This window comes from Bombina bombina, chromosome 3 (assembly GCF_027579735.1).
Source record: "Bombina bombina isolate aBomBom1 chromosome 3, aBomBom1.pri, whole genome shotgun sequence".
In the NCBI taxonomy this organism is placed as follows: Eukaryota; Metazoa; Chordata; class Amphibia; order Anura; family Bombinatoridae; genus Bombina; species Bombina bombina.
The window spans coordinates 663,768,778-663,785,661 of NC_069501.1; the positions used below are offsets into that span (position 1 = coordinate 663,768,778).

At 40.2% G+C, this 16,884-nt stretch overlaps 1 protein-coding gene across 1 annotated transcript in view; it reads right to left on the reverse strand.

Moving 5' to 3' along the window:
* TXLNG (taxilin gamma) overlaps window positions 1-16,884 on the reverse strand; it is a gene marked incomplete in the record, with an annotated part of 389,260 nt that overhangs the window by 170,783 nt on the left and 201,593 nt on the right. The window contains 2 exon segments of the mRNA XM_053707401.1: window positions 7,483-7,677; window positions 8,097-8,267. Of these exon segments, the coding sequence (XP_053563376.1) occupies window positions 7,483-7,677; window positions 8,097-8,267 (366 nt within the window).

Consider the following 16,884-nt stretch of genomic DNA (forward strand, 5'->3'; position numbering starts at 1 on the left):
TGGCTTACCGTTTCCCCTGAGGGGAAAAATGACTCATCTAGCATTAGCCTGTGTTGTTAGAAGGAGACTAGTCATACCTGAAGCAGATGAGTCTGCAAACTGTTACCCCCAACTGAAGTTCTCTTGTTTCAACAGTCCTGCGTGGTAACAGTAATGGATTTTAGTTACTTGTGCTAAAATCATAGCCCTCTTAAACAGAAATCTTCATCACTTTTCTGTTAGAGTAAATAGTACAAGCCAGCACTATTTTAAAATAACAAACTCTTGATAGAAGAATAAAAAAACTACAACTAACACCACAAACTCCTCGCCATCCCCGTGGTAGATGCTACTTGTTCAGAGCGGCAAGGAGAATGACTGGGGGGCGGAGCCAGAGGGGGAGCTATATGGACAGCTCTTGCTGTGTGCTCTCCTTGCCTTTCCCTGTGGGGGAGAACATTTCCCACAAGTAATGGATGACGCCGTGGACCGGACACACCAATGTTGGAGAAATATGCTTTTTCCCAAATATGAAACTGATAGTCTGCAAAAGGAAATATACATAAACCTGACTCATGGCAAATATAAGTACAATACATATATTTAGAACTTTATATTAATGCATAAAGTGCCAAACCATAGCCGAGTGTCTTTAGTAATGAAAACATACTTACCAAAAGACACCCATCCACATATAGCAGATAGCCAAACCAGTATTGAAACAGTATCAGTAGAGGTAATGGAATATGAGAGTATATCATCGATCTGAAAAGGGAGGTAGGAGATGAATCTCTACGACCGATAACAGAGAACCTATGAAATAGATCTCCCGTGAGGAAAACCATTGCATTCATTAGGTGATACTCCCTTCACGTCCCTCTGACATTCACTGTACTCTGAGAGGAATCGGACTTCAAAATGCTGAGAAGCGCATATCAACGTAGAAATCTTAGCACAAACTTACTTCACCACCTCCATAGGAGGCAAAGTTTGTAAAACTGAATTGTGGGTGTGGTGAGGGGTGTATTTATAGGCATTTTGAGGTTTGGGAAACTTTGCCCCTCCTGGTAGGATTGTATATCCCATATGTCACTATCTCATGGACTCTTGCCAATTACGTGAAAGAAAATTAAATTACATGAACCCCCCCCCCCACACACACACACAGATTTCAGAATTCAGTGTATATGAAAAAACATAATTTATGTAAGAACTTACCTGATAAATTCATTTCTTTCATATTAGCAAGAGTCCATGAGCTAGTGACGTATGGGATATACATTCCTACCAGGAGGGGCAAAGTTTCCCAAACCTCAAAATGCCTATAAATACACCCCTCACCACACCCACAATTCAGTTTAACGAATAGCCAAGAAGTGGGGTGATAAAAAAGTGCGAAAGCATATAAAATAAGGAATTGGAATAATTGTGCTTTATACAAAATCATAACCACCACAAAAAAGGGCGGGCCTCATGGACTCTTGCTAATATGAAAGAAATGAATTTATCAGGTAAGTTCTTACATAAATTATGTTTTCTTTCATGTAATTAGCAAGAGTCCATGAGCTAGTGACGTATGGGATAATGACTACCCAAGATGTGGATCTTTCCACACAAGAGTCACTAGAGAGGGAGGGACAAAATAAAGACAGCCAATTCCTGCTGAAAATAATCCACACCCAAAATAAAGTTTAATGAAAAAACATAAGCAGAAGATTCAAACTGAAACCGCTGCCTGAAGTACTTTTCTACCAAAAACTGCTTCAGAAGAAGAAAATACATCAAAATGGTAGAACTTAGTAAAAGTATGCAAAGAGGACCAAGTTGCTGCTTTGCAAATCTGATCAACCGAAGCTTCATTCCTAAACGCCCAGGAAGTAGAAACTGACCTAGTAGAATGAGCTGTAATTTTCTGAGGCGGAGTTTTACCCGACTCAACATAGGCAAGATGAATTAAAGATTTCAACCAAGATGCCAAAGAAATGGCAGAAGCTTTCTGGCCTTTTCTAGAACCGGAAAAGATAACAAATAGACTAGAAGTCTTTCGGAAAGATTTAGTAGCTTCAACATAATATTTCAAAGCTCTAACAACATCCAAAGAATGCAACGATTTCTCCTTAGAATTCTTAGGATTAGGACATAATGAAGGAACCACAATTTCTCTACTAATGTTGTTGGAATTCACAACTTTAGGTAAAAATTCAAAAGAAGTTCGCAACACCGCCTTATCCTGATGAAAAATCAGAAAAGGAGACTCACAAGAAAGAGCAGATAATTCAGAAACTCTTCTGGCAGAAGAGATGGCCAAAAGGAACAAAACTTTCCAAGAAAGTAATTTAATGTCCAATGAATGCATAGGTTCAAATGGAGGAGCTTGAAGAGCCCCCAGAACCAAATTCAAACTCCAAGGAGGAGAAATTGACTTAATGACAGGCTTTATACGAACCAAAGCTTGTACAAAACAATGAATATCAGGAAGAATAGCAATCTTTCTGTGAAAAAGAACAGAAAGAGCAGAGATTTGTCCTTTCAAGGAACTTGCAGACAAACCCTTATCTAAACCATCCTGAAGAAACTGTAATATTCTCGGTATTCTAAAAGAATGCCAAGAAAAATGATGAGAAAGACACCAAGAAATAGAAGTCTTCCAGACTCTATAATATATCTCTCTAGATACAGATTTACGAGCCTGTAACATAGTATTAATCACAGAGTCAGAGAAACCTCTGTGACCAAGAATCAAGCGTTCAATCTCCATACCTTTAAATTTAAGGATTTCAGATCCTGATGGAAAAAAGGACCTTGAGACAGAAGGTCTGGTCTTAACGGAACAGTCCACGGTTGGCAAGAGGCCATCCGGACAAGATCCGCATACCAAAACCTGTGAGACCATGCCGGAGCTACCAGCAGAACAAACGAGCATTCCTTCAGAATCTTGGAGATTACTCTTGGAAGAAGAACTAGAGGCGGAAAGATATAGGCAGGATGATACTTCCAAGGAAGTGATAATGCATCCACTGCCTCCGCCTGAGGATCCCGGGATCTGGACAGATACCTGGGAAGTTTCTTGTTTAGATGAGACGCCATCAGATCTATTTCTGGAAGTTCCCACATTTGAACAATCTGAAGAAATACCTCTGGGTGAAGAGACCATTCGCCCGGATGCAACGTTTGGCGACTGAGATAATCCGCTTCCCAATTGTCTATACCTGGGATATGAACCGCAGAGATTAGACAGGAGCTGGATTCCGCCCAAACCAAAATTCGAGATACTTCTTTCATAGCCAGAGGACTGTGAGTCCCTCCTTGATGATTGATGTATGCCACAGTTGTGACATTGTCTGTCTGAAAACAAATGAACGATTCTCTCTTCAGAAGAGGCCAAAACTGAAGAGCTCTGAAAATTGCACGGAGTTCTAAAATATTGATCGGTAATCTCACCTCCTGAGATTCCCAAACTCCTTGTGCCGTCAGAGATCCCCACACAGCTCCCCAACCTGTGAGACTTGCATCTGTTGAAATTACAGTCCAGGTCGGAAGCACAAAAGAAGCCCCCTGAATTAAACGATGGTGATCTGTCCACCACGTTAGAGAGTGTCGAACAATCGGTTTTAAAGATATTAATTGAGATATCTTTGTGTAATCCTTGCACCATTGATTCAGCATACAGAGCTGAAGAGGTCGCATGTGAAAACGAGCAAAGGGGATCGCGTCCGATGCAGCAGTCATAAGACCTAGAATTTCCATGCATAAGGCTACCGAAGGGAATGATTGTGACTGAAGGTTTCGACAAGCTGAAATTAATTTTAGACGTCTCTTGTCTGTTAAAGACAGAGTCATGGACACTGAATCCATCTGGAAACCCAGAAAGGTTACCCTTGTCTGAGGAATCAATGAACTTTTTGGTAAATTGATCCTCCAACCATGATCTTGAAGAAACAACACAAGTCGATTCGTATGAGATTCTGCTAAATGTAAAGACTGAGCAAGTACCAAGATATCGTCCAAATAAGGAAATACCACAATACCCTGTTCTCTGATTACAGACAGAAGGGCACCGAGAACCTTTGTAAAAATTCTTGGAGCTGTAGCTAGGCCAAACGGCAGAGCCACAAACTGGTAATGCTTGTCCAGAAAAGAGAATCTCAGGAACTGATAATGATCTGGATGAATCGGAATATGCAGATATGCATCCTGTAAATCTATTGTGGACATATAATTCCCTTGCTGAACAAAAGGCAAGATAGTCCTTACAGTTACCATCTTGAACGTTGGTATCCTTACATAACGATTCAATATTTTTAGATCCAGAACTGGTCTGAAGGAATTCTCCTTCTTTGGTACAATGAAGAGATTTGAATAAAACCCCATCCCCTGTTCCGGAACTGGAACTGGCATAATTACTCCAGTCAACTCTAGATCTGAAACACAATTCAGAAATGCTTGAGCTTTTACTGGATTTACTGGGACACGGGAAAGAAAGAATCTCTTTGCAGGAGGTCTCATCTTGAAACCAATTCTGTACCCTTCTGAAACAATGTTCTGAATCCAAAGATTGTGAACAGAATTGATCCAAATTTCCTTGAAAAAACGTAACCTGCCCCCTACCAGCTGAGCTGGAATGAGGGCCGCACCTTCATGTGGACTTAGAAGCAGGCTTTGCCTTTCTAGCTGGCTTGGATTTATTCCAGACTGGAGATGGTTTCCAAACTGAAACTGCTCCTGAGGATGAAGGATCAGGCTTTTGTTCTTTGTTGAAACGAAAGGAACGAAAACGATTATTAGCCCTGTTTTTACCTTTAGATTTTTTATCCTGTGGTAAAAAAGTTCCTTTCCCACCAGTAACAGTTGAAATAATAGAATCCAACTGAGAACCAAATAATTTGTTACCCTGGAAAGAAATAGAAAGTAGAGTTGATTTAGAAGCCATATCAGCATTCCAAGTTTTAAGCCATAAAGCTCTTCTAGCTAAAATCGCTAGAGACATAAACCTGACATCAACTCTGATAATATCAAAAAATGGCATCACAGATAAAATTATTAGCATGCTGAAGAAGAATAATAATATCATGAGAATCATGATCTGTTACTTGTTGCGCTAAAGTTTCCAACCAAAAAGTTGAACCTGCAGCAACATCAGCCAAAGATATAGCAGGTCTAAGAAGATTACCTGAACACAGATAAGCTTTTCTTAGAAAGGATTCAATTTTCCTATCTAAAGGATCCTTAAACGAAGTACCATCTGACGTAGGAATAGTAGTACGTTTAGCAAGGGTAGAAATAGCCCCATCAACCTTAGGGATTTTGTCCCAAAATTCTAATCTGTCAGACGGCACAGGATATAATTGCTTGAAACGTTTAGAAGGAGTAAATGAATTACCCAATTTATCCCATTCTTTGGAAATTACTTCAGAAATAGCATTAGGAACAGGAAAAACTTCTGGAATAACCACAGGAGCTTTAAATACCTTATCCAAACGTTTAGAATTAGTATCAAGAGGACCAGAATCCTCTATTTCTAAAGCAATTAGTACTTCTTTAAGTAAAGAACGAATAAATTCCATTTTAAATAAATATGAAGATTTATCAGCATCAACCTCTGAGACAGAATCCTCTGAACCAGAAGAGTCATCAGAATCAGAATGATGATGTTCATTTAAAAATTCATCTGTAGGGAGAGAAGTTTTAAAAGATTTTTTATGTTTACTAGAAGGAGAAATAACAGACATAGCCTTTTTTATGGATTCAGAAACAAAATCTCTTATATTATCAGGAACATTCTGCACCTTAGATGTTGAGGGAACTGCAACAGGCAATGGTACATTACTAAAGGAAATATTATCTGCTTTAAAGGGCCAGTAACCCCACCAAATAAGGTTATATAATAATGCACACAGTGCAGAATTATATAACTTTAGCCTAGCGTCACGTTTCTTAAGCAGCGTATAGCAAAGATATTTAGCTACGATAATCTATTTTTCAGAACGCCGCTCCTGGTTCTACTGAGCGGGTCTGTTTTTTACCTAAGCGCATCGGGCACGCTGTCTAGTCACAGCACGCCCGATCGCGCCATTAAACTGAAAGTAGCTCGCTCTCGCTACCATAGCCGAGCGGGAGCGAGCACATTCAGTTTAATGGCGCGATCGGGCGTGCTGTGACTAGACAGCGTGCCCGATGCGCTTAGGTAAAAAACAGACCCGCTCAGTAGAACCAGGAGCGGCGTTCTGAAAAATAGATTATCGTAGCTAAATATCTTTGCTATACGCTGCTTAAGAAACGTGACGCTAGGCTAAAGTTATATAATTCTGCACTGTGTGCATTATTATATAACCTTATTTGGTGGGGTTACTGGCCCTTTAACAAGTTTGTCATGACAATCAATACAAACAACAGCCGGAGGAATAGCTACCAAAAGTTTACAGCAGATACACTTAGCTTTGGTAGATCCAGCACTAGACAGCGATTTTCCTGTAGCATCTTCTGACTCAGATGCAACGTGAGACATCTTGCAATATGTAAGAGAAAAAACAACATATAAAGCAAAATTGATCAAATTCCTTAAATGACAGTTTCAGGAATGGGAAAAAATGCCAAAGAACAAGCTTCTAGCAACCAGAAGCAATAAAAAATGAGACTTAAATAATGTGGAGATAAAAGCGACGCCCATATTTTTTAGCGCCAAATCAGACGCCCACATTATTTGGCGCCTAAATGCTTTTGGCGCCAAAATGACGCCACATCCGGAACGCCGACATCTTTGGCGCAAAATAGCCCACAGGGAAAAAAGAGTCAAATTTTTTGAAGGTAAGAAAAAAATGATTAATTCAAATGCATTATCCCAAATATGAAACTGACTGTCTGAAAAATAAGGAAAGTTGAACATTCTGAGTCAAGGCAAATAAATGTTTGAATACATATATTTAGAACTTTATAAACAAAGTGCCCAACCATAGCTTAGAGTGTCACAGAAAAGAAGATTTACTTACCCCAGGACACTCATCTACATGTTTGTAGAAAGCCAAACCAGTACTGAAACGAGAATCAGCAGAGGTAATGGTATATATAAGAGTATATCGTCGATCTGAAAAGGGAGGTAAGAGATGAATCTCTACGACCGATAACAGAGAACCTATGAAATAGACCCCGTAGAAGGAGATCACTGCATTCAAATAGGCAATACTCTCTTCACGTCCCTCTGACATTCACTGCACGCTGAGAGGAAAACCGGGCTCCAACTTGCTGCGGAGCGCATATCAACGTAGAATCTAGCACAAACTTACTTCACCACCTCCATCGGAGGCAAAGTTTGTAAAAACTGAATTGTGGGTGTGGTGAGGGGTGTATTTATAGGCATTTTGAGGTTTGGGAAACTTTGCCCCTCCTGGTAGGAATGTATATCCCATACGTCACTAGCTCATGGACTCTTGCTAATTACATGAAAGAAAGGTATAGCCCATATACCAAAACATTTAAAATTCTGTTTGCTATAGACACTCTACATACCTCTTCCCTCAATGCATATTGTTCAATAAGCTTCTTTAGCTTATCTCCCAGTTCTACATTCTCCTGTCGAAGTTTAGCATTATATACATCATGCTGTTCCATCTGTGCCTGGATTTCATTCAGAGTCAACTGGAAATGAGCAGTTGCTTCCTTGCGCTCTTCCTCATATTCACGTGCTTGATGAAGATTGTCTTCCTGAAAAGACCAACAATCTGGCTTTCACGTATGGTTGGAAATCAAAGCAGGCACACATCTGAAAGTCTATACAATATATTTTTAGATTCTCTACATTTAAAAGGGACACCGTACTATAAAATGCATTTCCCATTACAAATGCCTTGTTATACCTATTGCAGAGTATTAAATCTATGGGAAATTGCTTCATCAAGTATATTTTCTTTAATTGGAAATAGCAGTTTTTGCTCATTAAAGTCATCACCTGTTCTACAGGACATTTTCAAAACAAAGAACTGAGCCTGAAAGTAAAATCCCTAATGAATATGAATGCACAAATGCGGGGGGGGGAACGACAAAAAACACACACACAAGTTTGAATAGTATTTGCGAATTTAAAATGTATTAAAAAAAATGAAAAATTACAAAGTATATCTGACCTTTAATGTCTTGTTATGTCTTTGTAGTTCACGGCATAGGGATTCAAGCTTGCTGCGTGCCAGGATGGCCTTGCTGTGCTCACTCTGTAAGTGCACCTTCTCCTTAACCACATGTGCTTGCTTTTTTTGCAGTATCTTCATCTGCTTCTGAAAATTCCGACTCTCTTCCAGCTGAATGAACCAGAAAGAAGATCTAACCATAGTGCTTACTTGTATTACATAGCTATAATATCTTGTATACAGTATTTTAAAAAAAAACCATACAACACCCTTATACATTTCAGACTTTAATATGACAAGGTCTAATAAAAAATAAATAAGTCAAGGTGAGTTGAACACAACTTTCGATTGCATATAGTAAACATACATACAAACAAGTTGCCATAACTGAATAATTTTACATTTCTAAAAAGCAGCTAAAAAGTGATGACTCCAAAGCATTTCAGTTTCATATAAACCGATAATCGATGCGTCCTCCTGCTGTATGAAGCTAGTATGAAAGTCCACTGTGGATTATTCATACATTACTTTGAGGGGTGGAGGGGAATAAACAAACAAAAAAAACAACAACAACATCAGGAACATTTAAAATAGTTGTTAGCTAATACAGTCCAGCCAATACAGAAATAAATGTGCTCCTGCACCAATCACACAATCACTGTGCAGCACATAATATCATGGAAAAGTGAGATTGTTTCAAAGTAATTAAATAGGATTAGAAAGAGGAAGCATTGCAAAATACTTGTATTATTCCCCTTTTCCTTTTCTTCAATCTCTTGGTATCTTTATTTGAAATGCAAGAATGTAAGTTTAGATGCCGGACCATTTTTGGTGAACAACCTGGGTTGTTCTTGCTAATTGGTGGATAAATTCACCCACCAATAAACAAGTGCTATCCAGGGTCTGAACCAAAAAATAGCTTAGATGCCTCCTTTTTCAAATAAAGATAGCAAGATAATGAAGAAAAAAGTAATAATAGGAGTAAATTAGAAAGTTGCTGCTCTATCTGAATCACGAAAGAAAAAATTTGGGTTCAGTGTCCCTTTAAGTTTGGGAATTCAACACCTCATCACCATGAGGCGGCAGACACCAAACAAAGAGCTTTTAATCCCTCCCACTTTTCTGTACCTTACAGTCTAACATATAGTCAAGAAGAAGAGAAATAGAAAAGTAGCAAAGGACTCATCACCAAGAAAGAAATAAACTTACCAGGTAAGCATAAATTATTTTCTCTTTCTTAAGTCCTTAACATTTGGGAACTAATACCCAAACTGTGGAGTCAGCGAGAAATGGGTGGGACAAAAAAAATGAAGGTTGGCACCTATTAGACATTGTAGACTGAGGTACCTTAATACAAAAAGCAGCCTTAGATGAGGCAAACATTGCAATGACGATGAAATTATGAAAGAAGGATCCTTGCAATAAGAGTTCCTGATGTAGAGGAAGACGCCATAGTAAAACACAGGAGGGTTGAACTAGGACTGCATACCAAGTTCTGTGCTATGCTGGAGCTATCAGAATAGCTGATGTGTGCTCCTCTTTGTGACAAGCAACTCCTCTCAGAAGTAGAAAATTTGGGGGAAATAAACTAGGTGAAAAAACAAACAAACAATGAATTGATAGCTTAACTATGAGTTCTGCTTGTGGGTCTCTGGACCATACCTGGGGAGCTTTAGACAGGTTGGCTGAAGTTTGATCTTGAGTAGCTCAATTAAATAGAGACGCATGGAAAAAGTCTATAATCATCCCTAAAAAGGGGACTCTTGCATGTGGAAGTCTTTGAAACATTTACCTTCCAACTATGCCTGCAAAGAAACAATAGTAGTTTGTTGGTGTGAAATATTGTTAAAGATAAAGATGGCACCTGAACCAAGATAGTGGTCATGTTCTGACCCTGCTGAACTAAAGGAAGGTTGGTCCTGATCGTTTCCATCTTGGATGAGGGAATTCTCAAAAACTTGTTTAAAGTTTTCAGATCAAAAATGGGTCTGAAAGTTTGAAATAGAAACAAACACTGATTGGAATAGAAACCATGACCTTGATCCAAATATGAAAGTGGAACAAATCACCTCCATGCTTTCTAGTTCCTGAACAGACTGAGAAAAAACATTTCATTTCAAACTAGCTTTTTTTTGTCTTATGGGACCAGGTCAGTAGACCAAGACTTTAACCACAAGGCCCTTCTGGTATGGACAGCCAAAGCCATGTTTTTAGCCTTAATACAATTAATTTACATCACCGCATCAGAAATGGAGTTAGCAAGTCAGAGAAATTTAAAACTATCCTGAATCAGAAATAAGTTCCAACAAGGAATCGCACCAAAGTGATGCAGCACCAGCAACACAAGTGATGCCTACAGCTGGTTTAAACAAAACTCCCCCTGAAAAAAAGATTTTCTAAGATAACCTAACTTTCTGTCCATAGGATCTAAGTGGAGTTTAATCCATCCACATTAAGAATGAATTCCTAAAGTTCTAGGATAGTAGCAGGAATTGGAAACATTTTCTTAAATTTTGGATTTGTTCCATTCTATAGAAATTATTTTAGAAATGGAGTCTGAAAAAACCTCCACAGACTAGTAATAGCTTAAATTAAATCAAGCTGCTTTACAGACTTATCTACCACCAGTTTAGGATCCTCAACCACTAAAGTTTGCAATGCTTCATGCAGTAATGAGTAAGTGCCCAACCTTAAAACTAAAAGGAAGTAGACAAAGTCCTGATCAATATTAGAATTGAAGCCCTCAGAGGAGGTCTCTGAAGCCGAATCAGAAATCTCTCAAAGAGACTAATTCCTGAATTGTTTTGAAAGAAATATGGTGACATTAGGAATCACTTCTAGATGGTGAATGAGATAAACACTTTCAGTTACTTGAAGGTGGCATAGCTGTCAAAATCTCTAAAAACAAAATTATGCTTACCTGATAATTTCATTTCCATCTGTATGAGGAGAGTCCACGGCTTCATTCCTTACTTGTGGGAATACAGAACCTGGCCACCAGGAGGTGGCAAAGAAACCCCAGCCAAAAGCTTAAATATCTCCCCCAGTCCCCTTATCCCCCAGTGTTCTGCCAAGGGAACAAGAACAGTAGGAGAAATATCAGGGTATAAATGGTGCAAGAAGAATAAACAAAGATTATGGTCCGCCCATCTGAGAAAAAAGGGAAGGGGCCGTGGACTCTCCTCATAGAGATGGAAATTAAATCAGGTAAGCATAATTTATGTTTTCCATCTTAATATAAGGAGAATCCATGGCTTCATTCCTTAATTGTTGGAAACATATACCCAAGCTCTAGAGGACACAATGAAAAACAGTAGGGTAAAAAGGAGAGGCAGAACCTATTCTGAGGGCACCACAGCCTGCAAAACCTCTCCCCCAAAAGCTGCTGAGAGGCAAACACGTCAAATTTGAAAAACTTTGAAAAAGTATGTAAGGAGGACCAGGTAGCCACCCTACAAATCTGCTCCATAGAGGCTTCATATTTGAAGGCTTAAGAAGAAGCTACAGCTCTAGTAGAATGAGACGTAATACTCTGAGGAGGCTTATGTCCCGCTGTTTCATATGCTAAGCAGATAATGCTCCTCAACCAAAAAGATAGGGAAGTAGCAGAAGCCTTCTGCCCACTGCGCTTCCCAGAATAGACAACAAACAAAGCCGAAGTCTGTCTAAAATCCTTCGTATCCTGAAGGTAGAATTTCAAGGCGCGAACCACATCCAAATTATGAAGTAATCGAAGAAGAAAGATTAGGACACAAGGAGGGAACCACAATCTCCACCTTAGGGAGAAAACCCAACCCAGTGCGAAGAACAGCCTTGAAAAACTAGGTAAGGAGGCTCACATTGCAAGGCCGCCATCTCAGAGACTCTGAGTGCTGAAGCAATAGCCAATAGAAAAAAAGAACCTGCCAAGACAGTAACTTAATGTTAACCGAATGCATGGGCTCAAACGGAGCCCTCTGCAAAACCTTAAAGGGACACTGTACCCAAAATTTTTCTTTCGCGATTCAGATTGAGCATGAAATTTTAAGCAACTTTCTAATTTACTCCTATTATCAAATTTTCTTCATTCTCTTGGTATCTTTATTTGAAATGCAAGAATGTAAGTTTAGATGCCGGCCCATTTTTGGTGAACAACCTGGGTTGTCCTTGCTGACTGGTGGATAAATCCATCCACCAATAAAAAAGTGCTGTCCATAGTACTGAAACCAAAAAAAAGCTTAGATGCCTTCTTTTTCAAATAATGATAGCAAGAGAACGAAGAAAAATTTATAATAGGCGTAAATTAGAAAGTTGCTTAAAATTGCCTGCTCTTTCTGAATTACAAAAGAAAACATTTGGGTACAGTGTCCCTTTAAGAACCAAATTTAAACTCCAAGGAGGAGTTGAATTTCTAAACACAAGCCTGATTCTAGACAGAGCCTGAACAAAAGACTGAATATCAGGAAGCTCAGTGAGCCTCTTGTGCAATAGCACAGAAAGACAAAATCTGTCCCTTTAAAGAACTAGCTGCAAATCCCTTCTCCAAACCATCTTGAAGAAAGAATCTTCGACACCTTGACCTTATGCCAAGGGAATCCACGTTCTTCACACCAGAATAAGTAGGTAATCCACACCTTATGATAGATGCGCTGGGTGACCGGCTTTCTAGCGTGAATGAAAGTATCAATCACTCTCTCATAAAACCCTCTCTTGGCTAAGACTAGGTGTTCAATCTCCATGCAGTCAGCCTCAGAGAATCTAGAACAAAGGGACCCTGTTCCAGCAGATCTCTGCAACAATGTAAACTCCATGGAGGAGATGAAGACATCCCCTCCAGGTCCGCAAACCACATCGTTAAAGGCCACAACGGAGCAATGAGAATAGTCGAGGCTTACTCATGCTTGATACGGGCCAGTACTCGAGGAAGACGTGGTAACAGAGGAAAAATGTAAACTAGGTTGAATCCCCAGGGGACTGCCAAGGCATTTATCAGCTCTGCCTGGGGATCCCTGTACCTCGATATTGAGTCTGGACGCCATGAGATTGATCTCTGGCGTCCCCCATCTATTGCAAATTTCCGCAAACACCTCGGGATGGAGAGAAATTCCCCCAGATGAAAGGATTGTCTGTTGAGAAAATCCACTTCCAAGTTGTCCACACCCGGAATGTGGATCGCTGACAGCGAACAGCAGTGGATCTCCACCCAGTCCAGAATCCGAGATACATCTCTCATGGCTAGGGAGCTTCTCGTCTCCCCTGATGGTTGATCTAAGCCACCGAGGTAATGTTGTCCGAGTGAAATTTGATAAACTGGGTCAAACCCAGAAGAGGCCAAGCCTTCAAAGCATTGAAGATCGCTTGAAGTACCAGAATGTTGATCAGAAGAAGAGATTCCTCTCGAGTTCACCGGCCCTGCGCCTTCTTGGCGCCCCCCAAACCGCTCCCCATCCTGCCAGACTTGCATCCGTAGTCACAATCTCCCAGGATGGTCTCAAGAAGGATGTACTTTGGGGCAGGCGATCTGGACAGAGCCACCAAGAGAGCGATTCTCTTGATCGGTTGTCCAGAGAAATCTGTTGCGATAGATCTGAGTGATAGCCGTTCCATTGCCTCAGCATGCACAGCTGAAGAGGTCTGAGGTGGAACCTAGCAAATGGAATAATATCTATGCTGGACACCATGAGCCCAATAACCTCCATACACCAGGCCACAGACGGCCTTAAGGAGGTCTGGAGGGCAAGACAATTGGAGGTAATTTTGCAACGTCCCTGGTCTGTAAGGAATATCTTCATGGATATGGAATTTATTAATCGTGCCCAGGAATTCCACTCTGGTACTGGGAACCAGAGAACCCTTTCCTAAGTTTATCTTCCATCCATGAGATTGAAGAAGCAGCAGAGCTCTTGAATGGTCAAAGACTCTTGCGGCAGTAGCCAGACCAAATGGGAGGGCCACAAACTGGTTGGTCCAGAAAGGCAAATCTTAATAACTTGAAGTGATCCTTGTGTATTGGCACATTAAGGTAAGCATCCATCAATTCTATCGTAGTCATGAACTGTCCCCTCTTGGACTAAGGGCAGAATTGACCTTATTGTCTCCATCTTGAACAATGGCACCAACAGAAACTTGTTTAAGAACTTTAGGTCTAGAATCGGGCAAAACGTACCCTCCTTATTTGGGACCACAAAAAGGATTGAGTAGTAACCCAGACCTCTTTCTGCTAGAGGAACTGGCATAATCACTCCTAGGGAGGAGAGATCCCTTACGCACCTTAGAAAAGCATCTTGTTTTTCTTGTCTTGAAGACTTGTTTGACAAGAGGAATCTGCCCCTGGGTGGAAAAGATTTGAAACCTATCCTGCAACCCTGAGCAATGACCTCCAGAAACCAAGGGTCTTGTACGTCTCCCAGCCAAGCCTCCACAAAGATATAGTCTGCCCCAACACGATCCACCGACAGATCGGGGGCCGTCCCTTCATGCCGATTTAGTCTCAGCGTGCTTCTTGTTCTGCTTAGACTTATTCCAAGCTTGAGATGGTTTCCAAGTTCCCTTGGACTGATCCTGCTTCGCGGAGGGCTGCTGGCGTTGGGAATTATCCAAACGAAAGGGACGAAAATTGGAACCCTGTCATTTAGGTTTGTTCTTATCCTGCGGTAAAAAGGCACCCTTGCCCCCAGTGACCGTAGATATGATAGAGTCCAGTCCTGGACCGAAAAAAACCTTTCCCTTAAATGGAAGGGAAAGCAATCTAGATTTTGAAGTTATGTCCGCGGACAAAGACTTCAGCCACAGAGCCCTATGGGTCAGAACAGAAAACCCTAATGTCTTGGCATTCAAGTGAATAATCTGCATGTTAGCATCACAAATAAACAAATTAGCTACTCTCAAGGCCTTAATTCTTTCCTGGATCTCATTGAGGGGAGTTTCCACCTCGATCATCTCCGAAAGAGAATCACACCAATAGGTGACGGCTCCAAACACCGCCGCTGCAGGTTGAAAACATAATTTATGTAAGAACTTACCTGATAAATTCATTTATTTCATATTAGCAAGAGTCCATGAGCTAGTGACGTATGGGATATACATTCCTACCAGGAGGGGCAAAGTTTCCCAAACCTCAAAATGCCTATAAATACACCCCTCACCACACCCACAATTCAGTTTAACGAATAGCCAAGAAGTGGGGTGATAAAAAAGTGCGAAAGCATATAAAATAAGGAATTGGAATAATTGTGCTTTATACAAAATCATAACCACCACAAAAAAAGGGCGGGCCTCATGGACTCTTGCTAATATGAAAGAAATGAATTTATCAGGTAAGTTCTTACATAAATTATGTTTTCTTTCATGTAATTAGCAAGAGTCCATGAGCTAGTGACGTATGGGATAAGGACTACCCAAGATGTGGATCTTTCCACACAAGAGTCACTAGAGAGGGAGGGATAAAATAAAGACAGCCAATTCCTGCTGAAAACAATCCACACCCAAAATAAAGTTTAACGAAAAACATAAGCAGAAGATTCAAACTGAAATCGCTGCCTGAAGTACTTTTCTACCAAAAACTGCTTCAGAAGAAGAAAATACATCAAAATAGTAGAATTTAGTAAAAGTATGCAAAGAGGACCAAGTTGCTGCTTTGCAAATCTGGTCAACCGAAGCTTCATTCCTAAATGCCCAGGAAGTAGAAATTGACCTAGTAGAATGAGCTGTAATTCTCTGAGGCGGAGTTTTACCCGACTCAACATAGGCAAGATGAATTAAAGATTTCAACCAAGATGCCAAAGAAATGGCAGAAGCTTTCTGGCCTTTTCTAGAACCGGAAAAGATAACAAATAGACTAGAAGTCTTACGGAAAGATTTCGTAGCTTCAACATAATATTTCAAAGCTCTAACAACATCCAAAGAATGCAACGATTTCTCCTTAGAATTCTTAGGATTAGGACATAATGAAGGAACCACAATTTCTCTACTAATGTTGTTGGAATTCACAACTTTAGGTAAAAATTCAAAAGAAGTTCGCAACACCGCCTTATCCTGATGAAAAATCAGAAAAGGAGACTCACAAGAAAGAGCAGATAATTCAGAAACTCTTCTGGCAGAAGAGATGGCCAAAAGGAACAAAACTTTCCAAGAAAGTAATTTAATGTCCAATGAATGCATAGGTTCAAACGGAGGAGCTTGAAGAGCTCCCAGAACCAAATTCAAACTCCAAGGAGGAGAAATTGACTTAATGACAGGTTTTATACGAACCAAAGCTTGTACAAAACAATGAATATCAGGAAGAATAGCAATCTTTCTGTGAAAAAGAACAGAAAGAGCAGAGATTTGTCCTTTCAAAGAACTTGCGGACAAACCCTTATCTAGACCATCCTGAAGAAACTGTAAAATTCTCGGTATTCTAAAAGAATGCCAAGAAAAATGATGAGAAAGACACCAAGAAATATAAGTCTTCCAGACTCTATAATATATCTCTCGAGATACAGATTTACGAGCCTGTAACATAGTATTAATCACAGAGTCAGAGAAACCTCTTTGACCAAGAATCAAGCGTTCAATCTCCATACCTTTAAATTTAAGGATTTCAGATCCTGATGGAAAAAAGGACCTTGTGACAGAAGGTCTGGTCTTAACGGAAGAGTCCACGGTTGGCAAGAGGCCATCCGGACAAGATCCGCATACCAAAACCTGTGAGGCCATGCCGGAGCTACCAGCAGAACAAACGAGCATTCCTTCAGAATCTTGGAGATTACTCTTGGAAGAAGAACTAGAGGCGGAAAGATATAGGCAGGATGATACTTCCAAGGTAGTG